At 37.5% G+C, this 23371-nt stretch overlaps 1 protein-coding gene across 1 annotated transcript; it reads right to left on the bottom strand.

Annotated features, from left to right (window-relative positions):
* Positions 1-4053: 4053 nt before the first annotated feature.
* Positions 4054-13498, bottom strand: LOC136264888 (uncharacterized). Its single transcript, XM_066059652.1, has 12 exons — positions 13404-13498; positions 11565-11666; positions 7723-7789; positions 7433-7568; positions 7330-7382; positions 7206-7284; positions 6596-6636; positions 6479-6545; positions 6368-6411; positions 6259-6319; positions 6168-6203; positions 4054-4515 (listed from the first exon to the last, which is right to left on the bottom strand). The coding sequence occupies exons 3-12, from the start codon at positions 7761-7763 to the stop codon at positions 4216-4218; spliced, it is 858 nt and encodes a 285-aa protein (XP_065915724.1). The 5' UTR covers positions 7764-7789; positions 11565-11666; positions 13404-13498; the 3' UTR covers positions 4054-4215.
* Positions 13499-23371: the final 9873 nt, after the last annotated feature.

Genomic DNA, 23371 nt, shown 5'->3' with positions numbered 1-23371 from the left:
GGGGCTTTTTAACCTATCATTTTTTCTTTACCACAGGAAGAAGAAAAGATGAAGCAGGGTGATTTCTTTGTAGCTGAACTTTCTACAAGGTGATCCTTCTAGCTGATCTCTCTACCAGATGGCTTGTTTGTAGCTGAACTCTTTACAGGGTGATTTGTTTGTAGCTGAACTCTCTACAAGGTAACTTCTTTTAGATGATCTTTTTACAGGGAGATTTGTTTGTAGCTGAATTCTCTACAGGGCGGTTTGTTTGCAGCTGAACTATCTACATGGTAGTTTCTTTGTAGCTGAACTCTCTACAATGTAACTTCTTCTAGCTGAACTCTCTACAGGGTGCATGACTTATTCCTAGCTGAACTCTCTACAGGTGATTTGTTTGCAGCTGAACTCTCTTACATGGTGGTTTCTTTGTAGCTGAACTCTCTACAAGGTGACTTCTTCTAGCTGATCTTTCTACAGGATGACTTGTTTCTAACTGAACTCTCTACAGTGTGATCTGTTCATACCGGAACTTTCTACTGGGTGATTTGTTTGCAGCTGAACTCTCTGCATGATTGTTTCTTTGTAACTGAACTCTCTACAAGGTAACTTCTTCTAGCTGATCTCTCTACAGGGCAATTTGTTTGTAGCTGAATTCTCTACAGGGTGATTTGTTTGAGCTGAACTCTCTACATGATAGTTTCTTTGTAGCTGAACTCTCTATTAGATACCTTCTTCTAGCTGATCTGACTACAGGGTGACTTGTTTGTAGCTGAATTCCCTACAGAATAACTTGCAATGTAATATAATAGAGTAAATTATAAATGCAGCTGAATGCTTTATTAGGGTGACTGTTCTATTAGAGTATCTCGATCTCGCATTTGCTACACGTAGTTGCCTTTCGAATCATAATTCAGTGGTTTGTACTCCGATTCTTCTGTACTACTGCAAGAACTTTCTATGATGATGATTCCAGCTTCATACTGATTTTCAGCTCGTTACTCTAAGCAGTTTGCCTGGTAGACACGAAAACTAATAGTTTTTTTATTCATAAAAATCGATCGCGTAATTTTGACACAGGTTGGGTTTTGTGTCATATCTCCATGGTCTTTATCCCGATTCCTTTCAAACTACAAAAGGGCACTCCTACGATGGTTGCTCCATCTACATATCAATTTTCAACTGATGCCTCCGATGGGGTTTACCCTGTAGGCGTGACAGACCTTCGACCTTATTTTACGCAAATAATCGGTAATAACTCCGTGAATGTTCATCAGATTCCTACCAAAGTTGGTACGGAGATCCGCCTTAATGAGCCCTTTAAGTGTGCCAAATTTCAGCCCGATCCGAGCACGTATTCGTGTTTTATGGCGGATTTTGCGAAGTGTGCGAATTGAAGAAGATGAAGTGAAGAAGAAAAAAAACGAAGAAATTAAAACGAAAGTTTGTTCACTCGTATCTCGGAAATGGCTGGAGGGATTTTCTTCAAATTTGGTGTGTAGACTCCCCTAACTGGCCGGCACGTCGCTAGCAAATTTGGTTTCAATCGGATTAGGGATCACAGAGCTACATAGGTGTGAAAATTGCGTTTTCTTTCTTCCTGTTAATATACTCACCGGTGGCGCGCCGGCTTCTTGGGCCGCACGACACACTACCGTGTGTCTTGATTAATTTATGACACATGACAGATATCTCCAATTCAGTCCAGATTTGGAAAGTACAACGAATAGCAAACTACAGTATATCAGAAGGAAATGTGTGTGTGTTTGCATTAAGCATGCTCCGAGCATTATGCTTTAGAGCAGTTATATAACTAAACTGAAATATAGTGTAATCAGGCAATAAATTCCTGCATGTAGCTAGGGCAGGTACCAGTGCTAGTATTATGTACAAGATACCAACAATTATACCATGCAGGTAGTTTTGGTATGTTCTATTTAATTATAATGTTTTCATATGCAAGTCCTGTAACTTACAAATGCCAAGTGCTTGGGTGGTTAATGATAGTTTCAAGTAACTGTACAACTATAGACAAGTAATAAATTTCAACTTACACTGATTATGCATGCATGTGAACAATTAATGGGGTGAAGGTATGCATATGAAATGTTTAACCCTTGGTTTCCCAGCACCTTTTTCCATACATTTTTTGTACATCCTGGTAACCTTATTTTTCTGAGTAGATGGAGAGTTCTTTCTTTAAACTACTGGTTTTTATTTGGTTAGTAACCTCTATGCACAGGTTAGAAATGGAAATTTCCTTAAAAGGATCTTGTTTATGTCTTCAGGCAATATAATGGCTATTTGTATTCCTATTCTGTCATGCGGTAGCGAACAGCTCATAAAGACATCACAGAATATGCTTTTCTGTTTCAATTTTTTCTATAGGTAGCTGAATGTTGTGGCTATTCACTGAAATACCAAAGTAGTAAAATCTATTGAAAATATTGAATGTTTAAATACACTACAATCCTAATTAGATTATTTTATGATCACACCCATGCTCTCAACTGATCACTGGGGTGTAGAGAAGTAGTGCAGAAAATTTCATGATGATAGCTAAATGTATGAATGAGATATAAAGCAAGTAGTGTAAATGTTGTACAATACTTGGGAAACCAGGGGTTAATCTCATATTATGTTACAGTAGGACCTCCATTATCCGAATACCTGTGTGCCAGTTGAATCACAAAAGTGTTCAGACTTATATACAGAGGTAACAGAGCTCTGTTGAACTACTCTAATAGAACATACACCTGTGACAAAATGCTCTAATAGAACAGTCACCGCTACCGTTCGGATAATCAAGGTCCTATTGTTAGGGACCCGCCGATTATGCTGGCATAATTTTGAGCATAATAGGTACCTAAAAGCATTGAGCATAATGCCAGCATAATAGGTTAAATATTTGTACGATAGTGTAAATTCTTGCTGGATAAATGACAATTGCAAAATAAGATCGATATACTCTAATAGAGCAGTCAGTAACTCTAATAGAACAATCATAAAACTGACTGTTCTATTAGAGTATATCGATCTTTTCTCTTACATGCAGGCATGCAGCAAGAATTTATTATTTGTGTTCCAGCCACTCATTTTTTCTTTCTATACGGTGTTAAACTAGTAGCAAAGCATATGAACTAAGGCATGAACATTGAGCATAATCGAGCATAATAGGTAAATATTGAGCATTAATTAGCATAATAGGTGAATTTTTGAGCAGTGCAACATAGCATAATAGGTAAAATTATGAGCATAATCGGCGGGTCCCTACCTATTGTATAAGATCATTTTATGCCCATTTCCTGTATGTAGCTTCCTTGCAATGTCTACGTACATTCAGGTTGTGGCATACAGCATCAAATGCATTGGACAAGTAAAATAGCTTATTACTAACTATGCGAATAAGATTATATTACTACATGTCTTGGTGGTGTAAAAGGGGTCAGATAATCAAGGGAGCACTGTATATATATACCCTAATAATTACAGCATTGTTACTCTGCTTTTAAATACATCTTAATTCCTCACACTTCGTATATAATAGCCTTTTTCAGCCAATCTTTTCTTGCATTGGATATGACAATGGAAACACTTTAAAAGATCCTCTATGTGAAAATACTGTACAATTTAAACTTTGACCCAGCCTCCACATAAAGTACAATTTAACTTTCTTACAAAGAACAGATTCTGATGCCCCTATACACACCTATAATCAACACAATCTTACCTTTCAAATGGACAACCTATACTTATAAGAGTAAATTTTCATCTAGTCCTAAAGTGTCATTAACCACTTTACAACTGTCAGAGTATATTCTCTAATCAATAATGTATAGTGTGTATCATGTGCCCACTTCAGTCCCACACAACAGATATATTAACAACTATACTTACTTATGTATTAGCTTAAAATTTACAACAGTATGTAATTACAAAACAGAACAAAAAAGGAAAGAAAGCATACTTCTGTAAAACATTTTATTGTATTCTTTTTCCATTTATGTGTTAATTTTTTATTTTTTTTTTAGTTTTCACTTTTAAATTTTTTGTAATTTTTTTTTGTCCTTTTTATTATTTTTATTTTTTATTTTTTGTTTGTTTTTTATTGTGCTTTATAAAACTACTGGTACTAAATAACAAGCACATTTTATGACTTTTTTTAATTTTAGAAGTTTTTATTTTTTTGTGTTTCACATAGATTTGGTGTTTGTTGGCTTTCTTTCCTTGGCCTCCTCAGTTCATGCATAAAATTGTTTGATAGTTTATAGAAAGACTCTCTCTATAGCTTCTACACTTGTTCATCTTTAATATACAGCTCTCCTCTTCTGGAGACTTCACTTGTAGGTCGATCAGTTGCTGTCTTAGGATCTCCAGTTTCCTCGATTTAATCCGTGCACATTTGTTATTGATCTTGTTGATGTTTCTCCAATAGTTAATACTGGATAAATACATACCACAAGCCCTCTCCTCATCAAATGACCTGGCCATCCTGATGGTAATAGATGGTCCAGTAGGCTGTCTTGTCCTGTTGTGCTGTGAGAAGAGAACAAATGTAACATTAAGACAAGTGTTTCTGTGTAGCTATAATTGAAGGGGACAACAGCAAAAGGGGGACAAGTGCCGTTTGAAATTCAGGTTACCACATAGTAGGCATCAAACAGAACTTTGGGACATAATTAAATTATTGTAATATTTGCTAAAAATTAATTTGAAACTGCCATGAACTATTAAATTCTGCTGTCTACTCAGTGACAATGTTGTTCATGTGGCTAAAACAAGCCATTCTAATTTTTAGAAAATGGAAAATCTAAAATGGCACATGTCCCATTTTTCAACTGGCCCCATCAATTGTAAAAACAATAGACCAGATTAAAAATATATAGCTTTCTTACAATTTGGATATTTAGAAAGAGTGTGTGTGTGTGAGTACTGTAGTATGTGTGCATGCGTGCAACAGTATGTGTGTGAGTGTGTTCCTGTGGTTGACAGTCCCACCGTCAGGGGCATTTGACACGACATCATTACTACTGTGGTCTGTGTGAAGACAACAGCTTGTCACTGGTCACTACCTAGGGCCCCACTACCGCTGAACAACTTCAGTGAGCGGCATCAAGAGGTCAAGAGGTGCGTGCGTGTGTGTGTGTGTGTGTGTGTGTGTGTGTGTGTGTGTACTGAAGTGTGTGTAATGGTTTGCAGGTGTGAGGGCTTTTGAAAAGTATTTTGACTCTGGGCCAATGGAGTGCCATATTGCCTTATCAAGCACCCTGGTATGTGCATACTGTAGTGTAGCATGTGTGCGTGCGTGCGTGCGTGTGTGTGATTAATGACCTAGCCATAAAATCAGTGAGTACCTGGTGTTACTTTGGGTTCCATGACCTCTCCGTGAAACCTGCATGGACGGGTGTCCTACATAATCCCCCTACCCCAAAAGGTTTGCTGGAAAGCAATAGCTGTGTTTTTCATGACAGCTGGAGGTTTTGCTTTGGCTATTTTACATTGTGGGTGTCTAATATATTAACTTTTATCCCAAGCCCCTTCTTAGTCTAATTCTTTTAGTTACAGGTATACTAGACACAACTTTACAAAAAGTTGGATTGCCACGTATAATAATTCCAAACATATAGAGTAGACAGTGCCTATGTATACAGAGAAATTCACTTTTTATTCAATGTCAAAAGTGCATTGTAAAAAATGGTTTTATCATTTTAGTTACTATCATTGCATAATTTCTTGCTTGGACATGAAAAATTGTCCAAATAACAAATTACATAACGGTAAGATTGGTTAAAATTACCATATTCATAGTGAAGCTGAAGTATTTGGATAAATACTATTGAAGCTGTGTGGAACTGTGGCAATAATTATAGAATCATTGCAATTCTGAGGCACTCTTTAAGTACAGTAATAGAACATTCATTTAGCATTATAGTCGGTTTGTGTTCACCTGAGCCCACACCAAATATAGTTACAGATTACAGTGGAACCTCTCTATTACGGACATTTTGGGAACCAGAATTTTTAGCCACTTTTTGTTATAATATAGAGGTTTTCCTCTATCACAGGTAAAAAATGTATTAACCAGACCTGTTGGGACCAAAACTTTTGTCTTTATTATGGAGGTTTTTTCTATTGTGTCCTTAATTCGGGAAGTTTGTTAAGAGAGGTTTCACTGTAGTAACAATTACCATTTGCATAAAAGCATTGAGCTCATCACAACATTCCTACAGGAATAATACATATAATAGTGTAAGTAGTTTATGTATCATGTCTCCATACCTGATAGCTATCAGCTCTTGTCAAATGGGTGGAGGTGACGTCTGATTGTAGTGTTGCATCACTAACATTAAAAGTGATGAAGACAGTTTAAAGCACATTATTTATGTACCTCTCAACCTGGAGCTGTACATCACATGATGTTGAAGTAACAAGCTATTTGCAAAATACAAAGCATAAGGAATACAGTATTATGTAGAATAGTAAATTTATTATTATGTACCTGATAGCTATCAGTACTCTCAGAGGAAGAGGAGGTGACTTGTTCCAATGAAGGTAACGAAGTATCACTATAACATTAAAAGTGATAATGTCTATCTAAAGTACATTGTTCATCTACCTCTCAACCTGTTGTCCACCACTAGGTGTTGAAGTGGCAGGCTGTAGGATGGAAAGACATGTATACTACTGTATACATATACGTAGTTGTAGTCATGTTTATATAATAGGAGAAGGTTAAGGTTTTCAGAGTACTATTGGTAGTATAAGCTAGGTTGTGTACTATGGAAGGCAGGACCATCCAGAGAAATTAAGGGGCCCAGGGCAAAGAGTTAAAGTGGGGCCCCAAGGGCAAGGAGGATTCCACTCTGAATCACAACTTCAGCCTAGCTTTAAGTCAAAGACCAAAAAAAAGGTCATTACATGCTGACAATAATAATAGCTGTCCCTCACCTACTACTATATCTCCTTATTTATAACTACATATGTAGCTTGCTACACTGATCCTCTGAAGAATGTGGTAACTGCTGTATTAGAGTATCTAGATCTTGACTGCTCTATTAGAGTATATATATATATCGATCTTTTTAACAGGTATTCAATTAAGGAGCCCCTTTCAGGCTTGGCCTGGGGCAAAATGCCCAGTTGCCCCCTCCTTCCGTGGGCAGCCCTGATGGAAGGTAGTGTGCAGTTATAGTCCAAAATGATTAAGACTAAGTACATTTACTCACAGTGTTACATTCTTGAATTGGTGGTCCCTCAATGTTGTTATCAACAGAAATGGAGTCATTGGAGCAATCACAAGGATCACTATAAAATTAAGTAGTTCTCACTGTTGACATAGAGGATTAATACCTGTCAAACTGATGTTCGTTTAGTGAGACATTAACCACTGCTGACACTGGGAGCTATGCAAGGTATATGAACAACTATACCAACTACTTTTTATATTGTATACCTCAGTTAATGGGTCATCAGTTTCAGGGTACTGGTGTTGGTCAATAATAGTTGATGAGGTACATTCTACAATACCAGCAGGTCCTTGTGCATTGGATATACTTGGTTGATTGTTAATGTCACCACTCAGCAGTACACTTGGAAAGAAAGAACAACTACAGTATAATATTTAAAGCAAAACGTAACATGCATCAAATTGGTACCGTACACACAAAAGAACACAGTAAATGTTTAAAATCAAATGATTAAGTGTAGTGTGCATGTGTTATACATGAACACTAAATCACTAACCATGAATCGGTGTTGCCTTCAATAGTAGATATGATCTCCATTTCCACATGCTCACTTGGTCCATCAACTATGTAAGATAATAACATCACTATAAGCATTTGCTTTTCATGACAGATAGCAGAAATGCTGCTAACTGTTAATCAAGAAATTTTAAGACTAAAATTCAATGGCATTGAGATATTCTAAAGACTGGCTTCCATAGAGTTGTAAACCACCTACATTATTACCTCCGATTTTATCACTGGGCAGGGCCATATAAAATTATAATTATGAAAAGTGTGCTGTACTGTAACTCACTGGGAATTACAACAACTGTGCCAGAGCCACTATAAGAATGGGGAGAGGTTCAACCTTTCCAGCATTGCAGACAGAACAATTTGTTAATGGATGCAGATGAATAGCTGCTATGAACATACAGCAATCAATATAATACTGTATCTCAAGTTACAGATGGACGCTAGTCACAAACACTGGTATATGCTTCTGGCTCAGACAACAATACAGGTGTTTGTGCGGCTATGTGGAAACCAGCCTCAATAGAACATTCTTGGATTTTAAAGCAGTCACGCTATCTTTGACTTTAATAGAACAGTCATGTTTGTCTCATACACGTATGCCATCAATACGACTGGGTATAGAATAGAGCATTGTGAATAAGTTTCTTGCAAAGGAAAATGATACAGTACTGTCAGGCTAATTTTAATGTACTACATGGAAACGCATACATCAGATACACAAACCATATATTGCAAAGCCTCTGGCATCTATTTGAAACACAGCTATTGCTACCCAGACAACAAGTACCTGGATGCCTGTGCACCACTCAGGAATTCAAATCTTGTACAGGAGGATGTCCAGAGAGAAGTCATAGAATCTGAAAACTTCCCCTGAGGTAATCCCAACACTGCTTGGCAAGGAGAAGACAGTTGGACATTTGCCTTCCCAGTTATCACCATGTGGCCATCAATGTTGCAATAATAAACTTGCACACAAACACACACATGCATACACACACGCTTGGCAAGGAGAAGACAGTTGGACATTTGCCTTCCCAGTTATCCCCATGTGGCCATCAATGTTGCAATAATAAACTTGCACACAAACACACACATGCATACACACATGTATGCGCACATACACACACTTGCATATGCACACACACTTGCATATGCACACATGCACACACACTTGTGTATGCACACATGCACACACACACACAAACAAATACACACACACACACACACACACACCAAGACATATGTAGTAATTGTGATAAAGGGTTTCCACAACAACTAAGTGACTGACTGACTGTGGAGCAGTTTACATTGCCTGGCTACTTTATTAGAGTATCTCAATCGTACAACAAACTAATTGGCTAGAACAATGCTACAGGTGCTGTCATCATAAGGTAAAGGTTTAAAATCCTATTTCATGATAAGATTCCAGATTCTGGAAACCCAAAGCCATTGTTTCAAATACAGTGTAGCATGCACGCACAGCCACGCATGCACGTACACACACTACACACATGCACACACCACACACACGCTACACACCACACACACGCTACACACTCACGCACACACATGCACAGTTGCACACATACGAACACACACTACTCGCACTATTATATATGCATGTATTATAATAGCTTAGCAATACACCACATAAATGTACTTTAAATGGCACAAAAATAAGAGCCTCCAGGTATTGCTACAATGAGAATCCAGCTTATTTATAATTTGGTCACTATATATAGGCTCTCTCAGCTTTTGTACACTGTTAAAAATGAAGAGTAACCACCACTCTAAAGAGTCCCCAGAGTAGAGAGGATTTAACACCCCTGGAGAGTAACCAATACTCTAAAGAAAGTAATTATTACTTGTAAGAGTAAGTGACACCTCCTTCAGAGTATATGTTACTCCTTCAAAGTAATGGTTACTCACCAGGGGGTGTTAAATCCTCTCTACCTTGGGAACTCTTTAGAGTGGTGGTTACTCTTTACTTTTAACAGAGTAGTTAGCTATAACACACACGCACATACACACACATGCATGTACATATACCACACACAATACACAGACCACAGGCATACCCAGTAATTTTGATTAAAAGTTTATGTAACAGCTAAGTGACTGTAATATTAGAGTATTGTAAATTTCTTGAATACTTTATTAGAGTATATCGATTTTTCACCAAACTTATTGTTTAAGTTCAATATCTCAATGTTTCAAGTAGTATATAAAGTCCAAAGGGAATTTCCTCTGGATTTCCTAAAACCCCTCAGGACACCAGAATTCCAGATGCGCACACATGTACACACAAACCACACATGCACACCAAGGGCAGCTCCAGGAAGTTTGGTGACAGGTTTCCAAATTTTCTATTGCATGCACACTTAAATCTAGGGGCAGGAAATTATACATGTCTTCTGAAATTGAATTTGGTAACAATTCACCAAAAAATGTTTGTTAGGAATTGATCGATATAGGCTGCTTATGCTTGCTTATGCTGGTATATAGTATCAGGAACAGGCTAAAGAATTAAGAGGTAGAACTACAGTATGTGAAATTTGAAGTATGCAACAGACATGCCATTTTTGGGGGTCTGTGGGCATGCCCCCAGGAAATGTCAGCTCTTATAAATACTCTGATATATGACTTTTACTGCGTTGGTACAGGTAAACTATTAAAATAAAAATGTGACTGCTCTATTAGAGTATTTCGATCTGAACCTTTGATACCTTGGTAAATCAATTTTAATTGCCTGGATATGCTTGATCAGTTTCTGGAAACCTCAGAAACCCCCTGGATCCACCCCTGCATACACACACACACACTTACTGTATGTATAATAGGCCAAGCAAAGTTGATTATTAGTTTCCCGTTTCAACTATTTTCTAAACTGATGCGGGTGGGCGGCCATTATTCATTATGGCTACAAGCTTGACAAAAACACTAAAATAAACCCAGTAATACAATAATGAAAAATTTATGACTATTTGAAAATCCATGAAGTGGAAATAACTATAATGAAAAAATTGTGGCACTTCCATTAAGGCATGCGGGAGGAAATGGCCGGGAAACTAGTAATCAACTTTGCTTGGCCATATATCCCACTGCTATACAACTTTAAATAGCACAAAAGGTAAGAGTTTCTTCAACGCTGGACAGGTATTGCTATAATGAAATCCATATTTTGGTCACTAGCAGTGTTGGGAGTAACGCGTTACATAATATTATTACTTTTGTGGTAACTAAGTAATATAACAAAATACGCTATAAAAATGGGTAATATAACTCAAGTCACTTTACTTACAAATGTAACGCGTTACCTAAGTAATATAGTTACTGTAACAAGTCTAATATTACGTAATATTATAACTACAAGTAATGAAGTTACTAATCTCGCTGAGTAATGCCTAGCCACAACGAAGTAACGAAGCCTACTGAATGAAGCTTATTCACCAATTTCTTACTTATAACCAAGATTTGGACATTGTCCAACAACGCAATAATGTCACGTGATAAAGTGGTAGTTTCACACGTGACAGCTTAAAGCTGTGGACACAAAGTAATATAATATGTAATATTATTATAGTTACTTTATTTTATGAGTAATATGTAACTGTAACTAAATAGTTCAGTTGCAAGTAATATGTAACTAGTTACTTTTACAAAGTAACTTTCCCAACCTGACTGGTCACTAGCTATATATAGGCAATGGACCATCATGTACTCTCTGACTATGCAAGTTATAACTACATAACAGAACGGTCAGATGAAAAATGTAACCACAGATTTTCATATGGCTAGTGGACTTTAGTAGTGATATGTACGTACCTTCAAATTCAACTGTAACTTCCTGTACAGCCTCCAATGACGCTACGAATACAATGTCGTCAGCGTCGACGATCCACTCCTTCTCGGAACGCTTCCTCTTAACTAAACAAGTAATAAGTTTATAACACAAATTAACACATTGTAAACAACTTAACTAAGTATAACTAGTGTTTACATGTAGTTATATTAAAGGACGCGTACGATTAGCAATGTGATCAATATCGATACTCAATAATGTTATGAGTTAGCTATAAAATCATACCAGGGAAGCATGGTAGCCGCTTGGCTATCCTCCTGCACATACGTCGCAACATGATATTATATCGAAGATATAAAATCACTTAACACATTCAGCATACTATAACACGCGCGTTTTAGCGTTCAGAACACGTGATCGTTGCCATGGCAAATGGATTATTAAAATGGCCGCTGTTCAGAAGACGATACGTATAGTTTTGAAAAGAGTCAGTGAAAAACGAGTAAGTTAGGTGACCCGTATTGCTATCTAATGTATATACGTATAACTGTAGTATTATGAATAATGCAAATGTTGACTACTTTTAATAAATATTTAGAGTATCTTTATAAACTGAGCCAGAGATAAAATCACTCGAACACTGCACTCACAACGAGTTAAGACAAAGTCTAGGAATCGTTTTAAAGCCTATCTTATGGTGCATCTGCAGTACAAATTTCGTTTCGATACAATCAACTGCTGAGGAGTTATGAGCCGAAATTGAACAGCGTGTAAAAATGCAACATGCGGCGAATTCCGGACACTTTGAATAATAAGCAAGTAGAGACATTTATTTATTTATTATTGCTTTATGGCAAGAAGCCAAAGGTCTGCAGGCAACCAGTTCCTACAGCCCAGTACATGCATGCAGGGGCGGATCCAGGGGGGTTCAAAGGATTCCATGGAACCCTCCCTTTTGAAAGAGCCTCTCTTACTCGAGATGCTCTGATAGAGCAGTCACAGTATTCTTAAGGGGAGCAGTGTAGCAGGCTATGTCTAGAGTTATAAATAAGAAAATATAGTTGGTGAGAGTATCTATGGTGAGGGGCAGCTATTGTCAGCAGGTGATGAATTTAATTATATTCTTTTTTTGGTCTTCGACTTACAGCTAGGCTGAAGTTGCAATTCCAGAGTGGAACCCCCCTTTAAAAAGTCTGGATCCGCCCCTGGCATGTACAGTAAAAAGGTTGCCAATCCTCTTTAAAAAGTTTATGTAATTCGTGAATATTTTCCTTGTATTTCACCAAACAGCTGCTGAAAAATCGACTGCCACTCCGCCTGTGCTGCTTGGATTCTTACAATTTTTGGTATGCAATTAACCAAGGGTATGATCTTTCTATAAAACTTTGAAAATCGAAAATATGAACTTGGGCTGCCTAAGTTTTTGAACAAAATTACCTTTGATTGCACTACAAATTCATGTCAAACTTCGAGGTGGAATAACGGATTCGCTTCAATTTTGGTTTTTAGATAGGCCATAGGACACTGCATTAGCATACCAAAGTATGGGCCCAGGGATTCTACCATTGTTGAGAATGATCTAAATGTCCAGAATTAGCCACTGTCCAGAATTGCCTGCACTTACCTTATCATAAACTATTCTACTAGAAGTTAGTACAGCTACAGTGTATTGCAGTAACATGTTTTTATATTCCACAAACTGGAAAATTCACATATGAAGTTGCAAAGCTTTTATTCTCTTGTTTTACAGTGTTAACAAGATAAACATTCTTGTGTGCCAGCAAGAAGACAATTTAAAAGAAGGACTACTATGATTTTTTACCGGTAATTATACATTATTGTAACAAAATAAATGTGTGTACCTGCACTTGTCCTGGCTTTGAGCTTAACTATCAATCACACTGCAACTGAAGATCACAAGTTATACAATGCAATTTATACTACTAGTACAATATCATATCATTATTGACATAAGTTAGAGGTTAAAGGACAAGCAAGTGGCAATATATAGTAGAGTGGCAAAGCACATAAATATGGTGATTTTGTATACTTTGTGAGGAAAGTATCAAATTTGGCACATAGACTGTGTTTCCAATGGCTATAGTGCTGTCTCATATTTGACCTTTGATTACCTTTATGGCCATTTGTACATTAAATATTCATCATTTTTGTCTTTATCTCCCTGAGGCATTATTTTATACCATTAAAACACAGCTTCAAATGAAAGGTTTTGTTAAAAGAAACAGCTTGGTCTTTTTTTGAAGTCAGTAGGTACTTTCATTTGATCATTTGTAATAGCCATGAAATTCTATAAAGTTACCTATTGGTAATTTACACCCAAGGGCGGAATTTGATGGCTAATAAAAATGTTCATAACTTCAGAGCAGAGTGACCTATTGACTTCATGGGCATAGACTGAAGTAGAAATTTTCAGGTGTAGACAACCTCCCTTGTTTCACTACTTTTTTTTATTTCTATGATGCCTAATCAAACTAATTTTCCTTATACTTGTGTGGTCAATAGATTGCTGATGTCAGAAAGATGTAATTTGTTGGGTTGGAATTGGTTACTTTGCCATGCAGGTTATGATGTGTATCAAGACACACAGTAGTGTGTCATGTGGCCCAAGAAATCGGCACACCACACTGTGAGTATATTGGGAGGAAAGGAGATAACACGATTTTTATCCAGCTGCCTCCACTTAAAACATTATAGACATTAATGGAATCCATCCACCAGATCTCCAATTTAACATTCCTGGCTATACTCAAACAAAGTAGCCAGCACGGTTGCCATAGATCCACTCTATATAAAGGTCATTATTTCAGTATGCCCCAAAAAAGTAGTTCATGCGTGTAACTCACATGTGTATATAGTGACTACTTAATCACCCATCATCACAGTTACAGACACCTCAACTCTCATGCATTACACACGAGACACACGCATCAGATTGTTGTCTCACACATGGTTTTCCATCTCACACATTGCAATTCCTGGAAAATTAAGCTCTCACGTAATTTAATTCCACTTCAGACCTCTTGGCAAAGCACTAAACAGTGTTTTGATAGCTAAAAATGGAATGGTGTAATTGAAAATAGCCAAAGAAAGTGGCAAATTTTGCAATTTTTACTTACTAAGAGGAGACCTCATGCATAAGTAAGCAAATCTCACTCATTTTAAACCTCAAGTCTCACTCCAAATACACTTTACAGGTTGAGGTCTCTGAACTAAGCAACTGAAAGTGAACAACAGCCATGGGACTTGACCTCCATTGTGTGATTTTATATTGATACAATCACGTGATTTGCTGCCATAGTGGTAAGTTAATGAAATCCTAGTGTGTATAACTGCGTCCTAGTACACAGTGCTATGAATATCATGCGCAACCACCAATGCATTCATACTTACTGGCAATGTATATATACTACAAGCGATGAGTTACATATATGATTCTTCTTTAAAGTAAGAACCAACTAGTTTTATATACTGAATTTGTATTTTTAGAGCTGGGACCCTAGTTTTAGAGCCTTGGGGGTCCCTTAGCCCTGGGGCCCTCTGTTGAATATCCATCTTTGCCTTGAGTGATCCCTGACTGAGGAATAAGATCTGAGCTGCTGCCTCAGTGATGTTAGTGTAGTGAAAAGTACAGCTCTCCTTAGTTATAAAGTGGAACCTGTGTTACGGTCACCTGGATTAAGCGGTCACCTTTGCATAACGGCCATGGTCACGAGGTCCCTAATATTTTCCCATACAAATGTATGCATTGTGGTCTACGTTAAGCGGTCACCTGTTTAATGCTTATAACGGCCAACCAAGAATTCGCCTATGAATCACTGTATACATAACTTTCTCCTTCGTATAGCAGTCTCTACCTTTTATGGTGGCTTGTTAAGCAAATTGCCTGACACCCCGGCACCATTTTAATTAATGTGCAATTATGTCATTTCCTGCCTTTCAATGAATGCTATATAATCTATCAGGCTTCATTGCTTAAACGTATTCATTAGCTATAAATACAAGCTCACCTTGCCAAGCACTTTGCCCTTTCAGTACTAAAATATTACTGCATTGCAGTTGGCGCGAGCCTCTTAATAATAATTACTCATTTATAACGGTCATAGCCACTAAAATGCTGCTGACCATCTTATGCAGGTTTTCTCTATAACAGCCACCTGTATATAAAGGACAGATATATCTGGTCCCAAGGTGACCATTATAGACAGGTTCCACTGTACTGTAATTCACACTGTGGCCCATGGGGAGGGAGAGGTCTATCATTATCCTACATTTGCTAGGTCTACCTTTCTTTGGAATTAGATGCAATGGGCTAATCTGAATACCCCCACTTGTGGAAACATCTGCAACTCAGCCTTTTTGCAGCTCTATATTAATACAAGTACACAGAATTTTCAACCAGAGTAGGGACCATAGCATATTGATAAAAAGTACTGAAACAAGCTGGAGTAGTGTTATATCCCTACTGTGCTCAAGGTACCATAGTGGATATGCACAGTAGGGATATAACACCTCTTATTGTTTTACTGTGATTTAATATCGTGCACTTCTTTTTGTTTTACTGTGATTTAATATCATGCGCTACTCCAGCTTGTTTCAGTACTTTTTATCAATATGCTATGGTCCCTACTTTAGTTAATAATTCCAAATTTTTCTGTGTACTTGTTTGTTAACTTTTTTTTGTAAAATTTACTTGGTGATTCGGAACCCACGCATAATGGTGCCGTGTGCCCCAATTATTGTCTGAAAAGTGAAGTATCCATTACGCTTCGTTCTCAGCTATTCCCAACCCGTTGCACAACATTTCGGATCAAGAGCTGTTTGAAAAGCACTTCTGCAATCCATGCATACCAAAATAAAAGAAATGGCACCACATGCCCCAGTTATATCAATTATTGTCTGAAAAGTGAAGTATCCATTATGTTTCGTTGTCGGCTATGTTCAACCCGTTACACAGCAGTACGAATCAAGAACTGTTTGAAAAGCACAGAGTAGCCACTACGAAAAAATACAGATGATTTCCATTTCGAAGGGAAGCTATCACGTGCTACCACCAAATCAACACTTTTTGCTGTCAGCAAAGATGAATGGGACACAAAGGTAAGTCCATGAAGAATGCATTGTACGTATTGCGGTATGCCCAAAGGCACCTCTTGGCCTGAAGCGACGTCAAAACAGTGAAAAAAATCAAGTCCGTAGCCTTAGCCATTATCAAGTTACGCTTGTCTGAAGGCATCAGTCAGTTAGTTACTTACTCAGTCAGTAGAAAATTCCATTAAATATATATATTTTTAAAATTCCATAGCAACTTATTGAAAGTGTTTTGCGTCGATCTGAAACCTTGTTTGGGCTTAGTTTTACCTAACCAATACTGCCTCATCGTCGTCTGGGAAAATTGAGGCTGTTTTTTGGGTGATATTATTTCGTGGGCCATGCGTACTCCTTTGTGATCCCTACTATACAGTTACTATCGTACTGTATGATACTGAAAAAGTACACCCGGGTGATGGGAAACAGATTGATAGTTGGCTCGGGCAGCAGAACATAAGTGGACAAGGTTAACGCTGAACCTCTATCCTGAATCCCTGTTGCAGACCCTGTGTAAAGAAAGACACAAAGTCGCAAACTCTCTGTCTGGATGGGTTTGCCAAACAACCTTTCCAAATTGTAGATTGACTAACAAAATTACCTTGGAATGCTCCAACAGTAGCCATGGTAAACCAGCTACTGAGTTGTCACAGGTAGGGACCCGCCGATTATGCTGGCATAATTATGAGCATAATAGGTGCCTGAAAGCATTGAGCATAATGCTAGCATAATAGGTAGAATATTTGTGCAATAGTATGAATTCTTGCTTATCAAAGTAGCTATTACAGAAAGATCGATATACTCTAATAGAACAGTCAGTAACTCTAATAGAACAATCAAATAATTGACTGTTCTATTAGAGTATATCAATCTTTTCTGTAATATGCATTTTGACAAGTAAGTTTGTGCTTCAACCACTTATTATTTATCCATAAACTAAGCAGAGCATGAGAACTGAGGCATAAATAATTGGGTACAATTTGAGCATAATAGGTAAGTATTGAGCATAAATTTAAGCATAATAGGTAAATTTTTGAGCAGTGCAGCATAGCATAATAGGTGAGCATAATCGGCGGGTCCCTAGTCACAGACATGTAGATTCTCATCTGTGGGATATACAGGTGGCTGCTAGTGACAGGTGACCCTACGGAGTAACACATGCTAATGTATATAATGTGGGTTAAACCACATGCACTGACAGTCAATGATGTATAGTGTTAACTAGTGCTGAAACGGATAACTTATTTGACTATTCGGTCGGTATGACACTATTCGATTTGTTAACACACTATTCGATTAATCGTTAGCACTTTGTACACTGTATTCAGATGGAAAAGTCAGCCTAGAAACTTAAGATTGTGAATGAAGTGATGTATTTACGTATGTTGTAAAAATTCTATTTTAGAAAAGATTGAAATAGCTCTTAGGCTTTACCTTGCTCTCTAACAAAAGGTTTTAGTACTTATTCAATAGAACAGTAAGCTTAAACAATAATTGAATATTCGATCACTTTGTTCTCAACTATTCAAATAGTAAAAATTGCTATTCGTTTCAGCACTAGTGTTAACGGTAATATACAATATACAGGGGTGGAGAACAGTACTCAAAAATGGAGGGGGGGGGGGGGGGGCAAGTCATGTGGGTTGGCTGTAAGTTACAAAGTGTTTTAAAATCATTAACTGTACCTTAGTGTGCTTTGCACTCTAGCAAAATACGGAATTTTACTATGATTTACAGAGAAATTCATGACTTCAAATATTCTAGATTCCAAGATTTCGAAGGTTCTTGGAAAGATTCCTTGATTCTTAGCAACATTCCAAGATTCCTAGCAAGATTCCTGACACGAGCAACAAGATTCTGAATCTTGTCATACCCCTCAGGAGTGAAACAGTAATAGATTGTTACACAAAAGTGCATCCTGTTAATTGGTTTTGTATTGTGTTCTAGTATTCCTTGTTTCCTTTTTGTTGCTGGTAGCTGCTGGCATTGTTTTGTTTGTTGTACAGATAGCTAATATTGTATGTTTTGAATTGTAGTTTTTTTTTTTTTAACCGATGCAGTCACTCTATAATATCATTAAAAATCATGCTTCCTTATCTGCATGACACACTTTATGAGGTGGCCACTAAATTAGTATTTACTTTTCGCATTTTTATTATGAGTTATCCTATCCTAATAGTACAAAACTTTCAATATATTACATAATAATATAAGTGACAGCCAGGTTCTACATAATGGGATACATTTGATTATCACATGTAGTGTAACACACTAACCATCATAAATATATGCTTGTCCATTCTTAAACACAAAAAACAATAGAAACTTCTCCACACTAAACCGCTATTAGGACTAGGGCTGAGCGATACTACCGCTTTATCGATATATCGCGATATTTTGAAAGTATCGATATAGCGATATTTTGTTATTAACTATCGTGATACCATGCCTGTACATTACTGTCATTAAAAATCCATTTGTTATAGTGTACTAGGCTAAGAATCCTTGTAAGTGATAAAGTCCACCCACCTGGTTTCCCCTGCAGAGAGGTGTGAACACCACAACATAACCTCAAAGCATGTGTTACAATAATTGTTAGTGTAAACAAGAATGATAGTGGCTAGTTTACTATCACCTATAAGGACTTCCTTGCGGAATGCTGAGCAATACAGTATGTAGCAGCACTTATTCATAAGTATATCGTGAACTATTCAGTATCGTGAATAATGGCTTCAGTATCGATCGTGATACTAAAATGGCAGTATCGCTCAGCCATAATTAGGACCTCATATTTTGAGACCATGCTGTTGTTATAAGAGATGTCCTGATTAACAATGGTCTCAATGAGTGTACATTGTGCAGCTTTATTAGCTTAAATTAAACTATGGTGGATCGATTATCGTTTAAATCTAAGAAGAGAAGATTGACCTACTGACAATGTACGTAACCAAACTAGTGTCCATATTTCATGACAAGTTTTAGTCTCCACTCTTTCACCATAGGTACTGTAATCCCTAGGTGTCATCTTAATCATCTTATTGCATCATGAGTAAAATTACTTGAAACTACTTAGCTTAGATAGCGGCCATGCATACAAGCCAATATATTGGCCTACATGGTTATAATGGTTAACAGAACTACAGTATGTTGTATCATACAGTACAGTAGTACTGTATATTAAGGATAATGGAGGTTTGAGTTTTTCTGGCCAAAGATATCACCGAAAAACCAGCTTCATACCATCCTGGTGCCTTGACAGCATTGGTTAGGTATATCCAAGTTCAAAAGTGCTTTCAGTACAACCCTAAATGTGTAGCTACAAAAATTTTTTAACAATTATTCAATAGAATTTTCTACTGACTGAATAACTTCCTGCCTGCATGTCTGATACCTTCAGACAAACATAACTCAATAACAGCTAAAGCTATGGGCTTGATTTTTTTCACTGTTCGACGTCGCTTCGTCCTAGATGTGCCTCTTGGCATACCGCAGTACATAAAATACATGCATCATGGACTTACCTTTGTCCTCCTTTGTGTCCCATTTATTTTTGCTGACAGCCCAAGGTGTCAATTCGCGGCACAGTTTCCCATTTGTAAACGGAGATCGTCCGTATTTTCCGTGATCTCTGGATTGATTACAGAGGTGCTTGTAATGCTGTTCTTCATTTGCAACAGGTTTAACATAGGTGAAAGTGAAGTGTAATGGCCACTTCACTTTCAATTCAGTATATAATTGATAGTTGAGGTGCACGAATCATCTGCATTTTTCATGGTGAGTGGATTAATTGCAGAGGTGCTTCTACTGTTTGTTTGTAGCACTGTGTAATTGGTTTAATTAAAAGCAAAGTGGAATGGCCACTTCACTTTTGAGTCAGTAATTGATAGCTGGGGCACGTATATTCAGATGAAACATTAACTCTGTCGCTATCCTTTCTTTTGATGCGGTATGTACGGGTTCACCAGTCATAACAATGTTACAAAAAAGTAAACAAACAAGTATAAGGAAAAATTAGGAATTTTAAGCTGGTAGGGAAACAAGTGAGGTCGCCTACACCTGCAGATATACTAGTGAACATAGGGATTAAATGTTCACTAGTATATCTGCAGGTGTAGGCGAGAGTGACACTGCTAAATCTTCTAGTGACTACCTCTCCATGTACTACACACAACTGTTTCCTAATTTTAAGTGTTTATTCTGTATTACAGGTTGCCATCTTTATTATGATTCAACTGCTATTAGCATACCAAACTACCAGCAGGTTAGTTTTCTGATGTTGTTGAGAATATCTTTACCACTAGTATATCACAAGGAAGAAGATGGATGGTGTTGGCACTACTAAAACTGTCTTATCATAAGAAGTGATCATGTGTGTGTTTATGTGTGTGCAGCAGGGGCAGAGAAAGTAGTTGATATGAGGGGGGGCTGGGCTGACCCAGACTTATGGAAATGATCTACATTGTCTCTGGTTTGGTAAGGTGAGACCAAAAAAAAAAAAAAAGGTCACAGACAGCTGACAATAGCTGTCCACCTCACCAGCTACGCATTTATAACTAATAAACTACATAAAATCCTTACATAGCTTGCTACACACTGCTCTAAGACTGTGACTGCTTTATTGGAGTGACTGCTCTATTGGAATATCTTGATCTTTATTGCAGTTTTCAGCCGCAGACTGAGGAGGGGCTTCAGCCCCGTAGCCCCCCCTTTCTGCTATGGTGTGCAGGGGCAGCGGAGAGACCTTCATTTAGGGGGGGCTGGGGTAGCTTGGTGATGCCATGGCGGCACATTGGCCTAGTTAGTCAAAGACCAAAAATCAATAAAAAGGTATATAACTACCTGTAGGTGCTGACAATAGCTGACTCCACCAACTATATCTCCTTGTTTAGAACTACAAACATAGCTTGCTACAATGCTCCTCTAAAAACTGTGACTGCTCTATTAGAGTATCTCGAATTATTGATGCTATTGAGCTAGGCTATCAATGAAAGCTATAGATAACTTTAGGGGGGCTAAGCCCCTCCATAATCTTTTTGACAGGGCTACAGCCCCCCTCTCCGCCACCCCTGTGTGGGTGTGTGTGTGAAGCAGCTAACAACACAGTCGTTACAGCATGGGCCTGGTAAAATCACGGATGCCAAATTTTGATGTCCACTGGTCAAAATAATTGGGATGATGTTCACAGTTATGTGTAGAGTGTCTGGGGAATTCCCATTCCGGACAGATGATCATGCTGAAATCTGCCATATTCTGCTCATACGTAGATGCTATAAACCATTACTAGAACTAGCTGATTATTACTTTGATAGCACACAGCTGGCTGAGTTGCCTTAAGATTTAAGATGCTGTAGGTACAAGTTAGTCAGTTCAGCTGGTTTGCCCTAGGGGAAAAACCCCACATGGTACAATCATATACATACAATTTGCTAAGTAATTACAATAATATGGTAAAGTAAGTAAATTCATAATTTAAAGTTTCAGTAAATTTTTCCAGTCTTTAACAGTTCTTGGATAACAACTATATACGTAGGTGTTAAGGATAGCAAGGGATGGAGAGTAGTGGTGCATATTGTAAAATAGTGTTAACCTTGATGACCATTCCACCATCCTGCAGTAGCCAGACTTTTATCTGAATAGGATCATTAGATGAAAGTGTACCTTAAGCTTTTGTGTGGTCAGTGTAATGTCTGGGTGTGCAAAGCATGTTGAAGCTAGTGGGTTCAGCTGGGGGCATGCTCCCCAAGGAATATTTTTGAAACAAAATACTAAAGTTGAATTTGGTGACATTTCAGTCACAAAAAATTTAGGTTGGACTTTTAAACTGAAATTGTGGGCATTTTTACTAAACTTGTGGAACTCTGTTAAAGAGGGGATTCTCCTGCCTACAGCCCTGCACTGTCAATTCACCTGTAGAAATAAATACATGCAATTAATTCAAAACTATGCATATTTATAGTCCATGCAAGAATTAAAGATGTATCATGCACATGAATATCAACCTAGTACAAATATTATTATGAACTGCTGGTAGTATGTGGTCAGATATTTTAGCAGCAGCACCAACAGAAGCCAGCATGCAACATGACAGCAGAAACCTGATGTTTACCAACAGAAACCCTGGCAACAGAAGCCACTCAACATTTTTACCATTACTAGGCCATTGTTGACTCTACTCAACACACACACAACACATCCTATTATATCACTTAGGTCATTTTCAATATATCATGAGCAACGTAACAATAGTGGGATTCATAATAGAGAACGCACACCAAGAAAAACAATTTGGAAAGCATTGTTCACCTCAAAATAATTGTCCAGTTGTTCTTTGCAATGAGTATAGATTCATTGGTGCTTATTGTACATTTGATAAATACTGTTTTGCTATACATACATAGGGAATGGGGCAAAATGTAACAATGCTTGTAAAATGGACTACAGTGGACTTCTAAGGGATATTTTGATCTCATTTTCAAACCAGGCCATCTTTTACTCCATGGATGCCATTCCATATGAGAAGGTGTAAAGATCTTGCATTTTCTAGCATGCATGCTTTAGTTGTTGATCACCAAACTGATGTGTTATGCTCAAAATAAGCCAGGAAGTTTAGCGTGTGCTTCATAAATAGTTTTTCCATGATTAGTGAATATGGGAGGGTTGTTAAAAGTAGTGTATATATATATATAGTGTTTATTGTCTAGAAACTTCAGTCATTTTCATAAAC

This window comes from Dysidea avara, chromosome 8, assembly GCF_963678975.1.
Source record: "Dysidea avara chromosome 8, odDysAvar1.4, whole genome shotgun sequence".
In the NCBI taxonomy this organism is placed as follows: domain Eukaryota; kingdom Metazoa; phylum Porifera; class Demospongiae; order Dictyoceratida; family Dysideidae; genus Dysidea; species Dysidea avara.
This window is presented reverse-complemented; position numbering and strand designations above follow the sequence as displayed.

What these genes read in the sequence shown, in the direction of transcription:
- LOC136264888 (XM_066059652.1), bottom strand. Translation starts at nt 7,763, where the DNA reads ATGGAGATCATATCTACTATTGAAGGCAACACCGATTCATG. An exon ending in AACGAACATCAGTTTGACAG is followed by an intron (nt 7,285 to 7,329) that starts GTATTAATCCTC and finishes TTAATTTTATAG; the next exon opens with TGATCCTTGTGATTGCTCCA. An exon ending in CAATTCAAGAATGTAACACT is followed by an intron (nt 6,637 to 7,205) that starts GTGAGTAAATGT and finishes TCCATCCTACAG; the next exon opens with CCTGCCACTTCAACACCTAG.